General features: G+C 42.7%; 1 protein-coding gene across 1 annotated transcript in view; it reads left to right on the top strand.

Moving 5' to 3' along the window:
- GREB1L (GREB1 like retinoic acid receptor coactivator) overlaps positions 1-17,450 on the top strand; it is a 3,215,862-nt gene that overhangs the window by 2,863,599 nt on the left and 334,813 nt on the right. Inside the window, exon 26 of the mRNA XM_044065377.1 lies at positions 2,556-2,658. Within this exon, the coding sequence (XP_043921312.1) occupies positions 2,556-2,658 (103 nt within the window). The remainder of the gene's footprint in view (positions 1-2,555; positions 2,659-17,450) is intronic.

The following is a 17,450-nucleotide window of genomic DNA, read 5'->3' as shown; positions in this document are numbered from 1 at the left end:
CAAAACATTTGGCCTCCAGTTTATATTGACACTATCTCTCCATTTCTTCAGCCTCCATTTCCAGTCTCCTTAACTCTAGATGGATTCTCAGGTCCTCAGAAGAAAATATGGACCATCTTGTCCCTGCAGGCTGCACATCCCCAATACCAAACTGGATATAAACCGCAACTAAGGCTGAAATCATTGCTTCCTAGTCAGGTTGGCATGCACCAGTCTTCCGGCTTCACACTCCTTGGCCAACTGGTTATTTGTCAGTTTACTATAGTCTTTTGCTGACGTCTTTGCCTGCTGTCCCTGGGTAAAAATAAAACTGTGGTGGACTGAGATTCTGTATGTTTACTTTGTGGCTGTTGAGAGTGCACACCTTAATGACAACTACCCACAGACTACTGAAATCCAGTTAAAAATCCCACACTGCTACTACCAAATAATGTGACATCCGGATAATACCCCACCAGACTGCCAACAGTAATGTGATGTTCCCCACTGTCCTGGGTCAGTAACTAAGGAGTTACAGTCCTCACTACTAACTCCATTGCAAGACTGTCACTTAAACAGAAGTAATATTTCACATTTCCCCTAAGAGCACAACAGGAACATACTGTGTAACTTGGGACTGGACTGTATACTTCTGTCCACCCCTAATGTAACTCCTTATTACACACTCCAGTGCAGTGTGTCCCAGTTCAAGACCTCTGATAACACTCATACACAAATAAATTAAATCTTACACATCCAAACACTTCTAGGAAAGCCTGGCACAGATTTCCAGCTGTGCCCCTTCCCCAAAATAATACAGTAACCAGTTGCCACCATTCAGAGAGCCTACATGCCCTTTTAAGGGGGTGTCCAGTTGTGAAAAGTAGATACTAAAACAAATGATAGCAAATGACTTAAAGCAGCCAAGCTTTCGGAGTGGCTGGGGAAGTTACCAAGGCAGATGTAAGCACTCTCAAGTCACTAAAGAAAACACTGATTGACTAGCCACAATGTAAGTTCATAAAGATATTTAATAATGAGCAAAATGGTTAAAAATATAAAACAGTAAATTCCAATAAACAAACAGAACTCAATCACTAGGAAAATGAAATCAATACTGAAGGATAGAAGTCCAACACTTAGAAAAACTCTAACTAAATAGTTATAATTTTCCTGTTTGACTAAAGAACACTGTCCCTGATCTAAACTAAATTATTACACTAGAGCAAAGGCAGGCTTACAGTTCTTGGTGAGTCATTTTGGGTATCCACTGCAGAGTACAACTGTGAACAACTTTAACTGGCTATTAACTGACAACAATTGACTCCAACTGTTTTAAGCAGGCTCTTTTTTTGACCAGCTTAACTGTCACAACTGTTCCAGTTCTAATTTTCATTTCATATTTTGAAAATCAACCGACAGCTGTTTACTGAAGTTCTTCCTGTCTTTCAGCTTCTGACAGTAACACACAGTAAACTGTCAACATTCCGATGACATCTCCAGATCAGCTGATTCTGAGACCATCTGCATTTAGAATCTTCTTCACAAATATGCACAGTTAGAAATGTAAAGGTACACTGTTGAAGTCCATTCTGTATAAACAGATAATAAATCAACATGCAAGAACTTTCTTATAATATCATAGCTACTCATGCTGGCATGTAATACACAGGTTAATCTGAAATTTATGTACAAAACCTCAGCCTGTCATGCTAGCACAGACTGTGTCTATTTTTTTTACAGAGGTATAGACCTAAGAGGGTTTATGGTGGGAACACTAAGCCGCCACTGAGGCATGACAAGACATCAGCATGTCCCCATGGCACACTTACTGGGAGTGGGAAATAGGGTAAGATATAAACAAAAAATAATCTCCTGGCCGATATTGTGATGGCCAGACCCCCTCTCCAGGATGTCCTTGGGTTCTGTGCTGGACCCAGCTCACCCCCAACACCAAAGAAAGTCCAGATATGTGAGGCACTGGGGTAGGGTGTGATAGAATGGAAACAAGAAAAAAATACTGCTTTCTGAATTGTGGTGTTCCAACTTTACTTGAGTTCCTCCTAACCTGTTAGATCCTGTTTGGGATTTAACAAAACTAAGGCTAATGACGGAGGACACTCCCTGTTAGATCAACTGATATAGTAGGAAAGTGTTATATTTATGAGAGGACCCTGACAATGAGTCAGAAATATCCTTCCTCCATTCATTCTGGGTTGTTAGGAGCAACCCTGTACATTAAGCAAATTATGTACTTACTTTTTAAAAGTGTAAGTATCAAGTCTTCACTGTTATTTCTTGGTTTGCAGGAAGGTGCTTGCTAATGCTTAGGAGGTGAACTGATAGACTGTTCAAGCTTATGTACTTGTGTGTCTGGCATGTAACTTTATAGCATTTATAAGCCTTACTAACTGGGTACACTGGTGAAATGGTGTTTTAACAGCGCTGCAACGATTTAACAATAGAATTCGCTTTTGTTAGCCAAGTTGTACATTTAAGTGTAAAGCCTTAATTTTAGAAGTCTGGTATTCTCTGTGAATACAGAGTAATACACACATTGTGCTTGTTTTTCTCAGGTAGGGAAGACTGGTGCATACCTGCAGTTTCTTCGAATTCTTTTCCGGATGCTGATCAGATTATTGGAAGTTGATGTTTACGATGAAGAAGAAATTGAGATTGGTAAGTTTACTCTTGCAAATCATTAACTGATTTCATACTTCGCATTTAGTTTTATTGATTTTACTCAGTAGTGTATTGTATGGAGCAAATAACTGAGCATTTACCTGTGTTAGTTGGTCCAGATTAGAAAGCACATTGATGGGGCATATGGCTCTGCACCACCCATTCAGATGTTTAATTCCACCTGTCCATCACAGTTTTCATTAAGAAATGTCCTTGTGTCTAAAAATTTTAAGTCATGTAATCACCTACCACTCCTAACCTTTCTTTTCAGCTCTCGGGTCCCCTTATTGGCATTTTCCCATATCGTGTCCTGATCTCTGTAAAGAATACAGCCAAACTGTCCAGCTTTTCCTCATGTATTCCCTCTAATCCTTTATTCATTATGGTGTTCTTGTCTAATCTTTCTTGAAGCTTGCTGTCTTTGTGCATGGTCTCCACAACTGGACAGCAGTACCTGTGGTCTTGCTAGTGCCTTGTACAGTGAAAAGATTTTAATTCATTTTATGCTGTTTTCTTGATCTGTCTCTTGTAGTTTGACTGCCCCACCCCAACTCAATCTCATACCCTGCTTCTGAGTTGTCACTGCTCAAATGTATTTTACATTTGTCAGTACTGAATTTTACTTTCCATTTGTCAACCTAGGTTTCCTTAAGACCTTTAGAGTAACTCCCTACCCTCCGTTAACCTTCTGTTCAACTTGGTGTTCTCCAGTAATAAGTTAATCCTATTATTCATTCTCAGTGTGATGTCCACTATATGCATATAGTAAGGAGTACTGAACCCCTGTAGTGTACCACTATTTACCTTCTATTTATGTTGACGACTTTGTCATTTATTTTCCCTTTTATGTCTCTCTAGGCATGTTTACTTTCCTTTGCTCAGAATTTCAACCTGCTTTTCCCGTCCCCTTCAGCATTTTCAGAAGTCTGCTATGTGAAACTGAGTCAAATGCTTTTGATGAAATTCAAGTAGGTTATTTTCTCTGGATTCCCTTTATCCACCTTCTAAGTTTCTTAATTATAGAATTAGATCATGTTGGTCTGACAAGGATTCTTGATGGTGAATCCATGCTAACTACTGTTGTGGAGATCACTGTTCACAAAGTGACTTATTAGCCATTTCTTTAGGTTTCTATCCATTATCTTACCAATAGGTAAGACCAGCTTTACTGACTTGTAGTTCTCTGGAATGCTGGAGAAACAGCACTCCTTATGTAAGTGCACCACTGTGGCAGTCCTTTGGTGCAATCCTACATGAGCAATTCCCATTAGATTGTCTTTAATACATCTTGTGCAGCTTAGGTGGTAGCTTGCCATTTCCCACCTTGGCTGTATGACTGTTCATTATTTACAACTCTCTTCTCTCTTCCTGTCTGTTACAGGAATTCCACCAATTTCTATGAAAACTGATGCAAAACATTTAACAGCCTTTGCCTAACCCCTGGGATCTATGTATGTTTTTGTTTTACCTTCTTTTTCTTTCTTTCTTTTTAAATCGCAATCCCATACTTGTCTCCCAGATAACTAAAGACTTTCTTTGTGTTAATCACTTTTTCGATTTCCTGTAGACCTGTCTTGGTTCGCTTGATCTCTGTGATCGCTTCACTTACAGTTTTCTTATATGCCTCCCTTTTCTACTTCCTGTTCTTTCTCTATGCCGTGTATGCCTTGTACTCTTTTTTTTCCTTGCTAAACCCTTTTATTTTATTTAATCACCCTAGTGTTGTCTATCTTTTTGATGGGCTTTTCTGTGTCAGACTGTTCACATTTTTCAAAATCATCTCACCCATACCACCATTTCTTTGTGTGCTATTGCATTTTTTTATTTTTTTTTTCTATCATTTATCCCATGTAGTCCCATAACACACCTTTGTGCCTCTTCCTTAATATTGTATTCTATCCTGCAATGGACACTGTTAGAAATAGGGGAACTGATGTATACTTCCTGTACCGCCTCACTCCATAGTGTTATAGAGCTCAGATTTCCCCTTTCCTGTACTTATTCCATGGCATTGAGAGATTAAGCCCTGATCTTTTTTTCTGTGCTGGCATTGTGGCATAGACAAGTAAAGTTTTGCCTATGACCCAAACATCCTAGGATCAGTAAGAGTTGGGGGAGATTAAAGAGAGTACCAATGCTGGATGATCCACTGCTCTACTGATGCCTAGTGGAAACTGATTGTGACTGTAGAAGTTAGGGCTGAGATGTGTGCTTGGCCTGCCAGGCAGTACTTAGCACTGCAGCTGTATTTCATTGAGAATGTGGCAACATGCATGCACCTTTCTTTCATCAGCAGTGTGCAAATCAGGGGAGCAGTTAGAAGTAAAATGTATAATCCCTCATTCTGCTCTTGGAACTGTGCTGTCTTCTGTGCTGCCCAGCTTTAGTATCTTTGGCCTCTATTTTGTTGGTTCCCCTCATCAGTAGCCCCAGTCTGGGTTGTCTAGCTGATCACTCTGAAAGACCATGAGATGGAGTTTATTGGAGAAAACTGTATAGTTCATCAGGTGAACAACTGAAAGCACAACTGCAAGTGGTCAAAACTTTTTCAGATGATATAAGAATGTCATTTGGTCTTGATAAATGTGCAAAACAACCTTTAAAGCAGGAAAGTTGTAGCACAAAGAAAACATCAGTTTGGGACAAAAGAACTTGAGCAAGAGGAAGTGTGTAAATTTTTGAGAATTGATGAAGGATCAACAGTAAAACATGAACAAATGTGAATAAAACTTGAGGAATATTTTGGAAAGACTTAAGTTAATACTGAAAACAGCATTGACATCTTGGAACAAAGTCCAAGCTATAAACCAGATGTCCTTCAAGGATGCATCTGCAGTCCTAACAAATGGGTTGTCCTGCCTCAGGCAGCCCTTCGGTCGGCCGGATTCCAAAGTCTGGGTCTGGCCTCGGCTGATGTCGCACTTCACCCGACGTCATAGCTGCTGTTAACCGGGTATAAAGGCATCAGCCGACGCCATTTTCCTCAGTCTTTCTTGCCGCGTGGCGCCCGAAGCAGAAGCTGTTCGCAAGTGCCGGTCGATCAGAACCAGAGATTGCTACTACCGAAGACTTCTAAAACGCTAAGTACCCCGTTGGGGACTCTCTCTTGCCTCAGCCGATGTCAGAAAAAGTGAATAACTGTTTAACTTGTGGGAAACAAATACCTCATAAAGATTTCCACTCTTACTGCTTACCTTGTTTAGGCCCAGACCACGACGTAGCAGCTTGTCTAGCCTGTGCTTCCTTCAACCGACGGACACTTAGACGTCGGTCGGAGTTTGCAGAGGAGTTTTTCGGCTCCGCTTTTGCTTACAACATGCCGTCGGAGACTCCGACTTCACAATTAGTTAAAAAGCGTAAGGAAAAGGACCGACACTCGCGGTCAGCGGTTTCGGCCGAAACCGCGGTTAAGCCAACTGCGAGTGTCTCGGTTTCGGCTGAAACAGAGTCCTTGGTTCTTCCTTCGGCCGAAAGCATGCCTCCTACAACCGAGGCCTCATCCAGCATGGCTGAATCTGCTACTGAAATTCCTCCTGCTCTTACAGGTTCTCAGGATTTATCAGATACTATCCCTTTGGATATATCTACTCCTGCACGTGGAGCTGCTAGGCCCCCTGCATCCATGTCAATTAAGGCCTTTACCAGGGCTAAAGCAGCTAAATCAACTAAGACCGTGCCTGCTAAACCCCCCTCTCACAGGCCTAGCTCTAGTACTCAAATGCTTAGTCTAGCAGAGGATCTCATTTCTTTGATCAGGGGATCCCAGCCTCACCCTGACAGGGCCTCTCACCCCCCTCCAGAGAAGAGGCCTAGAGCAGAGCCCCCTGAGCCAGTTTCTACAGATTACTCCTCTGATGATTCAGAAAATACAAACCCTCCAGAAGGCCCTTATTCTCCATATGAGGACTCTGATGCAGAAGACTCCATTCCTTCTGCCTCTCCTCCTGAGGAATTTTCTTTTGGGGAAACCTTGCATGCTATGAGAGAACAATTTCAATGGCAGGGCCAGGATTTTTCAGACTCTAGGAAAAGGCTTAGGACCTTTTTACATTTGCCACAGCATAGGCCTTTAGCCATTCCTCCAGTACTTACAGTTGTGGATGATGCATTTAATGATGCTTGTACTGCTCCTGACTCTCTTCCTCCGGCCCCTGCTAAGCCCGACAGATACTACAGGGTTCCGGACTCACATTATCACTTGTATAAGGCTCCTATTGCAGATCCTGAAACTATTTCACAGGGCCCCAAAGATGTAGCAGCTGCCTCTGCCAAAAACCCCCTCCCCTCTGAAAGAGAATCTAGGGCCTTAGGGAGATGGGGTAAAAAAGTTTATACTTCTGCTACTCTTTCGGCTAGGGCCTTAAACTGTCAATTCCACATGATTCAGTATCAGGAATTTATGTTAGATCAGCTAACCAAAAAACTGTCCTCGCCTGACCCTTTAGACCAAAAGTCCCTTCAGGAAATGGTACATAACATTCAGCAGGTCAGTAATCATTCCTTAAAATGCGGCTGTGATGCACTGGAGGCTTCCTTTAGATCAGCTATGACTGGTACAGTGATCAGAAGGCATCCATGGTTAAAAGAGCAATCCTTACCAGACCATGTAAAGTCAAAGCTCCTAGATGCTCCCATGGAAAAACACAGTTTGTTTGGCTCCCCTGCACAGCAAGTGTTGAAGAAGGTGGAAGAGAAAGCAAAATCTGTCCAGACAGTTAGGGATTTTTTACAGGTCCAGCCTCCGAGGTTTAGTAGGAACTGGCCTTCCAAGAATTGGTCCTTTCCAGACACCAGCAGAGCACAGAGAGGCAGGAATAGGCGCCCAAGAGGCAGAGGTCAATCCAGAGGTGCCTACAGGGGACGTCAGTGGCAGCCTAACAACCAGAGAAGTACTGCCACAGATCCAGCCACTACCACTTCCACAGGACAATCACAGTGACTTGGCTCTGAAACCGCCTACCAGGGAACAACTAGAAGCACCCTTAGGCGGAAAGCTAGCCTTATTTTCAGTAAACTGGCATTACATTACAGGAGACAAATGGATTTTACAGACAATAGACAAAGGTTACAGGTTTCACTTCCATACTCTACCAAGGAAGAGAGGAATGCCAAACCTACCTCCAAATCAAAAGACAAACGCTCTAGAGCAAATAGACCACTTACAAAGGATGAAAGCTATAGAGAAGGTACCGTCTATGGAACAAGGGCAAGGATTTTACTCCAGACTTTTCCTGGTGCCAAGAAAGGAAAACCAATGGAGACCTATTCTCGACCTGTCCGCTCTGAACACATATCTCATTGTTCCTAAATTCAAGATGCTGACCCTACAGCAGCTTCTTCCCATGCTGGGCAAGGAGTCTTGGCTGGTAACTCTAGATCTCAAGGAGGCATACCTGCACGTCCCCATACGACCAAATTGCAGAAGATACCTCAGATTTCTTGCAGGATCAGAGCATTATCAATTCTCAGCATTGCCTTTTGGCTTATCTACTGCGCCCAGAGTATTCACGAAATGCCTGGCATCAGTAATTGCTCATTGCAGACTTCAGGGAATTCAAATTTACCCATACCTGGACGACTGCCTGTTACAAGCGGACAACAAAAACAAATTAACAAAAGATTTGAAAAAGGTCATTCACCTATTGCAAGCCCTGGAATACACAGTCAACACAAAAAAGTCAAGGCTGATACCATCCCAAAGGATAACTTTCTTGGGTGCAGAACTGGACACATCAAGCCAAATGGCATTCCTCACAGCAGAAAAGCAGAAGCACCTACCACTCTATTTCATGGCATTAACAACGCAGAACCAGCTTACAGCAAGGAAAGTCCTGCAAGCCCTGGGTTACATGGCATCCTGCATAATATTGATTCCACATGCCAGACTACATATGAGGAAGTTGCAATGGTACCTAAGGAATTTATGGTCTCAGCACAAGCACAGCCTAGAAACCCAAATTCCAATAATTCCATGCCTGAAGCAAGAATTCCAATGGTGGGCTCAGGCCTGTCAATTGAACAAAGGGCTGCCCTTCCACAGCCCTCACCCAAGCCAGACTATCACCACGGACGCCTCAGACCTCGGTTGGGGGCACACATGGTGGACAAGTGCATACAAGGCTTATGGACTCAAGACCAGCTGAACCTACACATAAATCAAAAAGATGCTGGCAGTAAAGCTGGCAATTCAGACATTCAGACCGTTTCTTCAACAGGGTCATTTGCTGATAAGGACGGACAACACCACAGTTATGTGGTATATCAACAAACAGGGAGGCACACATTCATATCCTCTATGCCGGATGGCAATGGACCTCTGGAATGTGGCCCTGAACCTCAACATTCAGCTCCAGGCAATATTTGTGCCAGGAAAGGAAAATATACTAGCAGACATCTTAAGCAGAACTACCACGGATGCCCACGAATGGATGCTGCATCCAAACATATTCAAATCCATTACAAAGAAGTGGGGACTACCAGAAATAGACCTATTCGCAGCCCCACACAACCACCAATTGAAAAAATTCTGCACAAGGACATACCACCCACTAGCTTGGAAGGTGGACTCCCTATCTTTCAGTTGGGAAACCTGACAGCATATGCATTCCCACCTCTTCCTTTGATGCACAAAGTGCTACTGAAGATCCAAGAAGCTCATCCAAGGATCATCCTGATAGCTCCAGACTGGCCAAGGCAGCATTGGTACCCACTACTGAGGAGTATGTCTCGGGAACACGCATGGCCTCTACCCCTAGTTCCTTTACTGCTAACGCAGAACAACTTCAAAATCCTGCATCCAAACTTGAAAACACTGCAGCTAGCTGCTTGGAACATTGCATAAGACAAAATAACCCAGATTTATCTCAAAGGGTTAAAGACATTATCTTGGAGGCTCGCAGACCCTCAACAAGAAAAACTTATTCAGCAAAATGGAAAAGATATCTCATTTGGAGTGCAGCAAAAGGAGAAAATGTATCACTGGCAAACATAGCTAACATCCTGGAATACTTAGCAGAGCTTTTCCACAATGGCCTGCCCTACTCCTCCATCAAGATTCATGCGTCAGCAATTTCAGCAGAATACAACATGGATCCTCCAGTCTTTTCTCATCCTCTACTCAGGCAGTTCCTGAGAGGAATTAAAAATGTAAAGCCACCAAGGAAGCCACCATTGCCTACATGGGACTTGAACTTTGTGTTAGAGAAGTTGACACTTCCACCTTTTGAACCAGCAGCAACAGCAGAATTACAGTACTTATCTTGGAAAACTGCTTTCCTGCTTGCAATGACTTCAGCATGAAGGGTTTCTGAATTACAGGCACTAATGGCAGTACAGCCCTTCCTTATCTTCCATCAGGATAGAGTGTCCATGAGAACTAATCCTACTTTTATGCCAAAGGTGGTCTCCAGGGTATCATTAAACCAAGCAATCCACCTACCTACATTCTTCCCCAACCCACAGAACAGGGGGGAAAGACTACTACATACCTTGGATGTGCATAGACAATTGCGCTACTACCTGGACAGAACCAAGAACAATAGAAAAACTGACCAGCTTCTGGTAGCATATGCAACAGGAATGGAAGGAAAAGCAATTTCAAAACAGACAATCTCAAATTGGATAGGAAATTGCATTAGATTTTGTTACTCTTATCATGGAAAGACAACTCCAGAAAACATCAGACCTCACTCCACAAGGGCTACAGCCACTACTACAGCTTTTACGAGGAGTGGCTACCAAAGACATTTTAGAGGCTGCTACTTGGAGCTCCGTGCATACATTTGCCAAGCATTACAATCTACCTTTATACTCCAGATCCCGAGCAGGTTTTGCCACTGCTGTTTTGCAAGGGATCTTAACTACACCATAATCTTCTTAGTACCTCCTCCCCCAGTTTGGCTATGGTATTCTACCCATTTGTTAGGACTGCAGATGCATCCTTGAAGGACATAGTACAGTTTTGTACCTACCATAAATGTAGATGTCTGAGAGGTATGCATCTGCAGTCAGGATTACCCACCCTCCTTCCCCTCTGTGGTACTCCTAGGGTATTTGCCCAACTTGTAGCTAGCTGGGGGAATCTATTATGGTGTATTTGTTTGTATATATGTATATACATGTTTATTTCTATTTGTTCTCTATTGTTTGGAAACATTTGCATTTATCCAAATTTAGCCTTCCTAGAGGGCACCTGGCATCTGGGGCAAGAAACACTGAGGAAAATGGCGTCGGCTGATGCCTTTATACCCGGTTAACAGCAGCTATGACGTCGGGTGAAGTGCGACATCAGCCGAGGCCAGACCCAGACTTTGGAATCCAGCCGACCGAAGGGCTGCCTGAGGCAGGACAACCCATTTGTTAGGACTGCAGATGCATACCTCTCGGACATCTACATTTATGGTAGGTACAAAACTGTACTTTTGCTCTTCTTGTCCTAACTTACAGTTTAGGAATGATTGACTGGCCCCAAAAGATGTTTGCTAGGTTTGTACAGGAAAATGAGAAGGATGCTTCGTGCTCATCAAAAGAGATATAAAATCAGTGCATACCAAAATGATATGCTCCCTGTTCTGAAGGAGGTATGGGCCTTGAAACTGATTTCATGTTTAGATCTGCAATCATAGAACTGCATACATGTCTGTGACCTCACAAGACCCAAATGTAGTGAAAGTTTTGAAACATGAGGAGAATATGTCTTAAGATGACATGTTGGCATCGAGCAGGAACGGAAATCATACCAGAAGTAGATAAAAATCAGGCAACAACTGAATGTGCCAAAAAACAAAAGAAAGAATATAAGGTGAGGGATCAGATGAGAAGGCAAGAAATGTGGAAAATGCATAAATATAGTTGTAGGTATAGAAAACTGTTGGAACAACCTCATGTTGATCATGATGGAATGCAGGCATGGTTAAAGAAAGGTGAGTTTGAACCAAAAGACGAAAGGTTAATATTTGCGACCCAGGATAGTAGAGTTGCGTACACATTGGTTTACAAAGTCCATTGAATATGTGGGAGAGACAGACAAATGCAGGTTTTGTAAAACAGAATTGGAAACAGTTGCACATCTTGTTGCTGGTTGTGATATATTAATGGCAGAAGGACTGCATACTGATAGGCATAATAATGTGACAAGACATGTTGCACTGGGGATTGTGCAAACATTATGGTATTGAAGTGGCTGAAAAACACTGGAACCCTGAGCCACAAAGCATTGTAGAAAATGATGAAGTTTGTATCACATGGAATCACCCACTACCAACAGTTCAAAAAATAGATGCAAGAAAATCAGACATAGTAGTCCATGAAAAGAAGATAAAAGTAGCATTGATCATTGAAATTGCTACACCCAGTGATTAGTGTCTTGCTCACAGAGAGACATGAAGTCATACCAGGATTTGCAGGTAGAAACAAGGGCAGTGTGGAAAAAGGATACCCAGGCAGTTCCAGTAGTAGTAGGAGCAATGGGTCTTATAAAAAACAATTTACAGTAGTACTTAGATATGTTACGGATACATGCAATGCTGAAAGAATTGCAGAAGTCATTACGGGGCACATTGCAGGTGCTGCCAGAAGCAATTCTAGCTAACATCAAAGATTGAAACAATATTAATTTTATGAACTTTAATCATACTTTGATTTAGGAATTGGGTCCATTCCCGTCATGGTATTAGAAACCTAAAAGACTTGGAGAATTTAAAATAAAGGGAGAAACGACACATGGTTAGAGATATGGGGAGCATAAAAGTGAAATTAATTGTTCCTTTCCTTGCATCCAATTCCATCTATTTTGCAAATACCTTATAGCCCCCCTACTGTAACGTCTAAGGTGCAATAACTTGTGGGGTGCATTTGTGTTGCATGGCTAGGCTTATAAAAATCTTAGTGGTCATTAGCCTAGTATGAGGCCCTGAACCTTCTGATCCATTATTTCCATTATCTCAGTCTCTCTTTCATCGTAGAGGCTGGCATATTCCAGTTACTGGCAGACTGCAGCCTCCCCATTGTAGGATTCATTTTCCTTCCTCTTCATTTCCTAATTGTACACTTGGTTATGTCATATTACACAGTGGCTGTATTTTTAGGTAATGGTCTATACAATGCATTTGTCCAGCAGTTTACCTGACCATTTCCACTTTGATTGTCCAATAACTGATATTAACAATTTTCATCTTTCCCTCATTCTTCTTACCCACCCTGGTCCTTCTCCTCACTCCCTTTTGCTGCAGAGCATTTGATCTTATCCTTTCCACAAACTTCTTCCCCACCTCCATCCTTTGCTTTTTTTTCCCAGCACATGATTGTGTTTCCTGACATGAGCATGTCCTATTTTCGTCTTCTATAAGCTAGTGTTGAATTTTTTTTTTGTGACATCTGCCTCTTTTGCATCGTAGGCTGATTTTTTACAAGTGAGCACTGCTGAGATTTATTTCATTCTTCCACATATTTGGAAAAGTTTGTTAAAGGCGGCTACATCAGTAATTAAAGCAAGTATCTGCAGTAAGCTGCATGCAGATGATCACTGGGGGCAGTGTTGCCAGCATTACTCTAAGGGATAAATTTATTCTGCAGTATTCAGTCCTTGATTTTTAACATTCAGGTTTCAGTATTATGAGCAAGATTTCTTTTATCACATTTTTGACTTTGTTCCAATAGTTAATATTACAAGCAGATCAGATCACTGGTTAGAAAATGAAGAAGAGTTTAAAATAATTTTCTGCTTTAGTGAATTAGATTAGCCATGAACAGCTCATGTAGAAATGTATGTCCCTGAAGTACATATCTCCTTTTCACGTATTGTTCCTACATGACTGAGCCCTAGAATCAGAAAAAAAAAATTAAGGCATGTCCATAAGCTTCTGCTTAGTTTATCTTGACCCGTAACATTGTTCAGTTGTCCAAAGAAAACCAAATGTGCATTGGTGCAACTATGTGCCTTTCTTGATCATTTTTCTTTCATATGTTTTCTCTCTCACTCTCTCTCTCTCTTTCTCATATTCACATTTCCTTCGTGGCTTCCAGCCATGAAGCCTCCCTCAGCTGGACTTCAGCCCATTAGTTCTCTCATGTAGGCTATCCCCAACAAGGGGTCGAGGCCTCGCTGTAACTGCCATCATTCAGGTGGGCATAGGTAGTTTGCACCCTCAGACATTGCAGCACAAAGACATGTAGCATATGCCCTATTCTCTGTCCTGGACATGCAGATGTGTTACCAGCATGGTCACTGGGACCGCTATGCTTTCTCCACTGTGAGTGCACACTCCTGTGGATCCTTGATGATCACTGCTACATACTTGTCGTGGTAGCCAGATATCCACGCAATGACTGTCATGTTGTTGCTGTCCCTTCTTCGAGTGACTGTAATATATTCAGTGGCCCTAGTCTGTCCCACTTTACCCACGACAGGTACATCCATTTTTCCTATGCCAGCTCCAATAGACTTTGCAACCCATTCATTGAATCCAGGTTGCCTAGATGGCATTCAGAGCTTTATCCCCTGTACACCAACAGAGCTATCCATTTCTCCTCCAAACATTTCTATAGCACATGCTAATCAGAGAAAGGACAGGTACCTTTAGCTTCTTTGGAGCTTTTAAGAAAGCTGCATGACATTACCAAGATGGTAACACACACACACACACACACACACACACACACACACACACACACACACACACACACACACACACACACACGCACTTACTTTTTGGGAGTTTTTTCAGGGTTGGTAGACTTTAAGAATTTCATGCAGACTGGTCTGACAGAAGTACTCGATGAGCAAATTGGTGTAACTAAGAAAATAATTTTTTTTTGCTGTGGTGCAGAATCAGAATATCTTAGATATAGTATGGCCTTGCTGAGTTTAATTCTGGTGGCTGCCAAAAAAGCAATTGCTACAAAATAAAAATTATTCTAAACCAAATAAACTAGAAGTAATGACTATATAGTAACAGAGAAAATGACTGAAAGTGCGAGCTATAGAAAAGGGTAGGAGCAAATTACATAAAAAATGGGAATTGCAGGAAAATACATGGAGAATAATGTTTTGGATGAAGGATCAAGTTTAAGGGAAGGCAGGAATTGAATTAGCTATGTAATGTTTGATAATGGACTGTAAAGAAGATTAAATGTGCTGTATAATCTTTGCAGCTGAAAATGTCAATGTGGTTTGTTTTCATTTATATGAATATACGATTCCCTATTTCATAAGTGATACTTTAGTAAAAATGTTTCTTGGTTAAAAAATTGTGGCTAATACATCTGGTAGGTGCTTCTTACAGTGTACTGTAAGAGGACTGTTTCAGAAAAAAAATGGTTGGAAGTATGGCAGGTTGAAAACTATTTGAATATCCGAGTATGGTCAGGTTTAAAGATGACAAGAAACCACATAATTTGACGTGTTTGGTGCTTTGTTTTGTTATGTGTATAGCTGACTGTTTCAGTTAAACTAGTTGTTAATTATGATCAGCTCTTTGCCGACTGCATTATATGGCCTGTCGTATACTTTTGTAGTTAGGTACAGTTAATTTTTATTTCTGATAACTTTCTCAAGTAGCCTTCTACTACCATATCCCTGATGTCCTTCAAGGATACATCTGCAGTCATCACATATGGGTTGTCCTGCCTCAGGCAGCCCTTCGGTCGGCCGGATTCCAAAGTCTGGGTCCAGCGTCGGCTGATGTCACCCCTTCCCGACGTCAGAGCGCCTGGGGTATAAAAGCATCAGCCGACGCCATCTTCCCCAGTCTTTCTTGCCGCGTGGTGCCCGAAGCAGAAGCAGTTCGCAAGTGCCGGTCGGCCAGCTCCTGTAATTCAGCTACCGAAGACTTCAAAAAGCTAAGTACCCCGTTGGGGACTCTTTCTTGCCTCAGCCGATGTCAGATAAAGTCAATAATTGTTTAACTTGTGGGAAACAAATACCTCATAAGGATTTCCACTCTTACTGCCTCCCCTGCCTAGGCCCAGACCACGACGTCTCGGCCTGTTCAGCCTGTGCTTCCTTCAACCGACGCACTCTTAGACGTTGGGTGGAGTTTGCAGAGGAATTTTTTTGGGGCTAGTTTTTCGTACAATATGCCGTCGGAGACTCCGACTTCACATTTGATTAAGAAACGGAAGGACAAGGACCGACACACGCGGGCCGCGGTTTTGGCTGAAACCACGGCCAGGCCTACCGCGAGTGTCTCAGTCTCAGCTGAAACAGAGTCCTTGGTACTTCCAACCACCGAAACCGCTCAACCGACTACCTCGGCCCCGGAGGCCCCGGCTGAGTCGGTTATTGAACTTCCTACAGAAACTGGTGTCCTGGAACCTTCCGACACCATTCCTTTAGACAAAACTACACCAGCACGTGGTGCAGCTAGGCCTCCTGCATCCATGTCCATTAAAGCATTCTCTAGGGCTAAAGCTGCTAAACTCTCAAAAGCTTTGCCTCCCAAGGTTATCCCTCAGGGACCCTCTACAGGTTCACAGATTCTAAGCTTAGCAGAGGATCTTATCTCCTTAATTAGGGGCTTTCATCCTCATCCGGACAGGGGCTCTCAACCTCGTCCAGACAAAAGGCCCAGGGTTTAACCCTCTGAGCCCCACTCCTCAGATGAGGCTTCTGATGGCTCTACTCTCTCGGACCACCAGGAGGAGGCTTTTTCGGCCTATGAGGATTCTGATGCAGAAGAATCTATTCCCTCGGCCTCCCCTCCTGAAGAGTTTTCTTTTGGGGAGACACTCCACACTATGAGAGAGCATTTCCAATGGCAGGGCCAGGAATTCTCTGATTCCAGGAAGAGATTAAGGACTTTCTTACATTTGCCTCAGCATAGACCTTTAGCTATTCCACCTGTTTTGAATGTCATTGATGATGTGTACTCTGACTCTAGCTCAACCCCTGATTCTCTCCCTCCAGCTCCTGTTAAACCCGATAGGTACTACAGGGTCCCGGACTCACATCTTTACCTTTACAAGGCCCACTCTGCTGATCCAGAAACTGCCACTGCCAAAAATCCTCTCCCCCCTGAAAGGGAGTCCAGAGCTTTAGAGAGATGGAGTAAAAAAGTGTATACTTATGCTACTCTTTCTATGAGGGAATTAAATTGTCAATTTCATATGATACAGTACCAAGAGTATTTGTTAGATGAATTGCAGTCTTCACCTGAACCCCTAGACTGCAAATCACTTCAGGATCTGGTACATAACTCCCAGCAGGTTAGCAACCATTTCTTGCAATGTGATTATGATGCATTGGAAGCTTCATGTAGGTCAGCTATGACTGGCGCAGTCATACATAGGCATGCTTGGCTGAAGGAACAATCTCTGCCAGACCATGTTAAAGCAAAGCTTCTGGATGCTCCACTGGAAAAGCAAAAGTTATTTGGCTCCATGGCTCAGGAGGTTCTAAAGAAATTTGAAGAAAAGGCAAAATCTGTTCAAACAGTCAAAGATTTTCTCCAAGTCCAACCTCCAAGATTCAGCAGGAATTGGCCTTCCAAGAATTGGTCCTTTCCAGACACAGAGAGGTTTCAGAGAGTCAAGAACAGGCATGCCAGAGGTAGAGGGCAAGCTAGAGGCTCCTACAGAGGACGTCAATGGCAGCCTCCCAACCAGAGAGGTAATGCAGGACCTACAACTGCTGCACAAGGACAGGCTCAATGACTTTACTTTGACACCGCCAACCAGGGCTCAATTGGAAGCACCTTTGGGCGGAAAGCTTTCTTTATTCTCAGAAAATTGGCACAGTATTACAAGGGACAAATGGACACTACAAATAATAGACAAAGGATACAGGTTCCATT

This window comes from Protopterus annectens, chromosome 3.part0, assembly GCF_019279795.1.
Source record: "Protopterus annectens isolate FY-2018-M chromosome 3.part0, PAN1.0, whole genome shotgun sequence".
Classification (NCBI taxonomy): Eukaryota; Metazoa; Chordata; order Ceratodontiformes; family Protopteridae; genus Protopterus; species Protopterus annectens.
The sequence above is the reverse complement of the archived record's forward strand: the minus strand, read 5'-3'. Positions and strand labels throughout refer to the sequence as shown.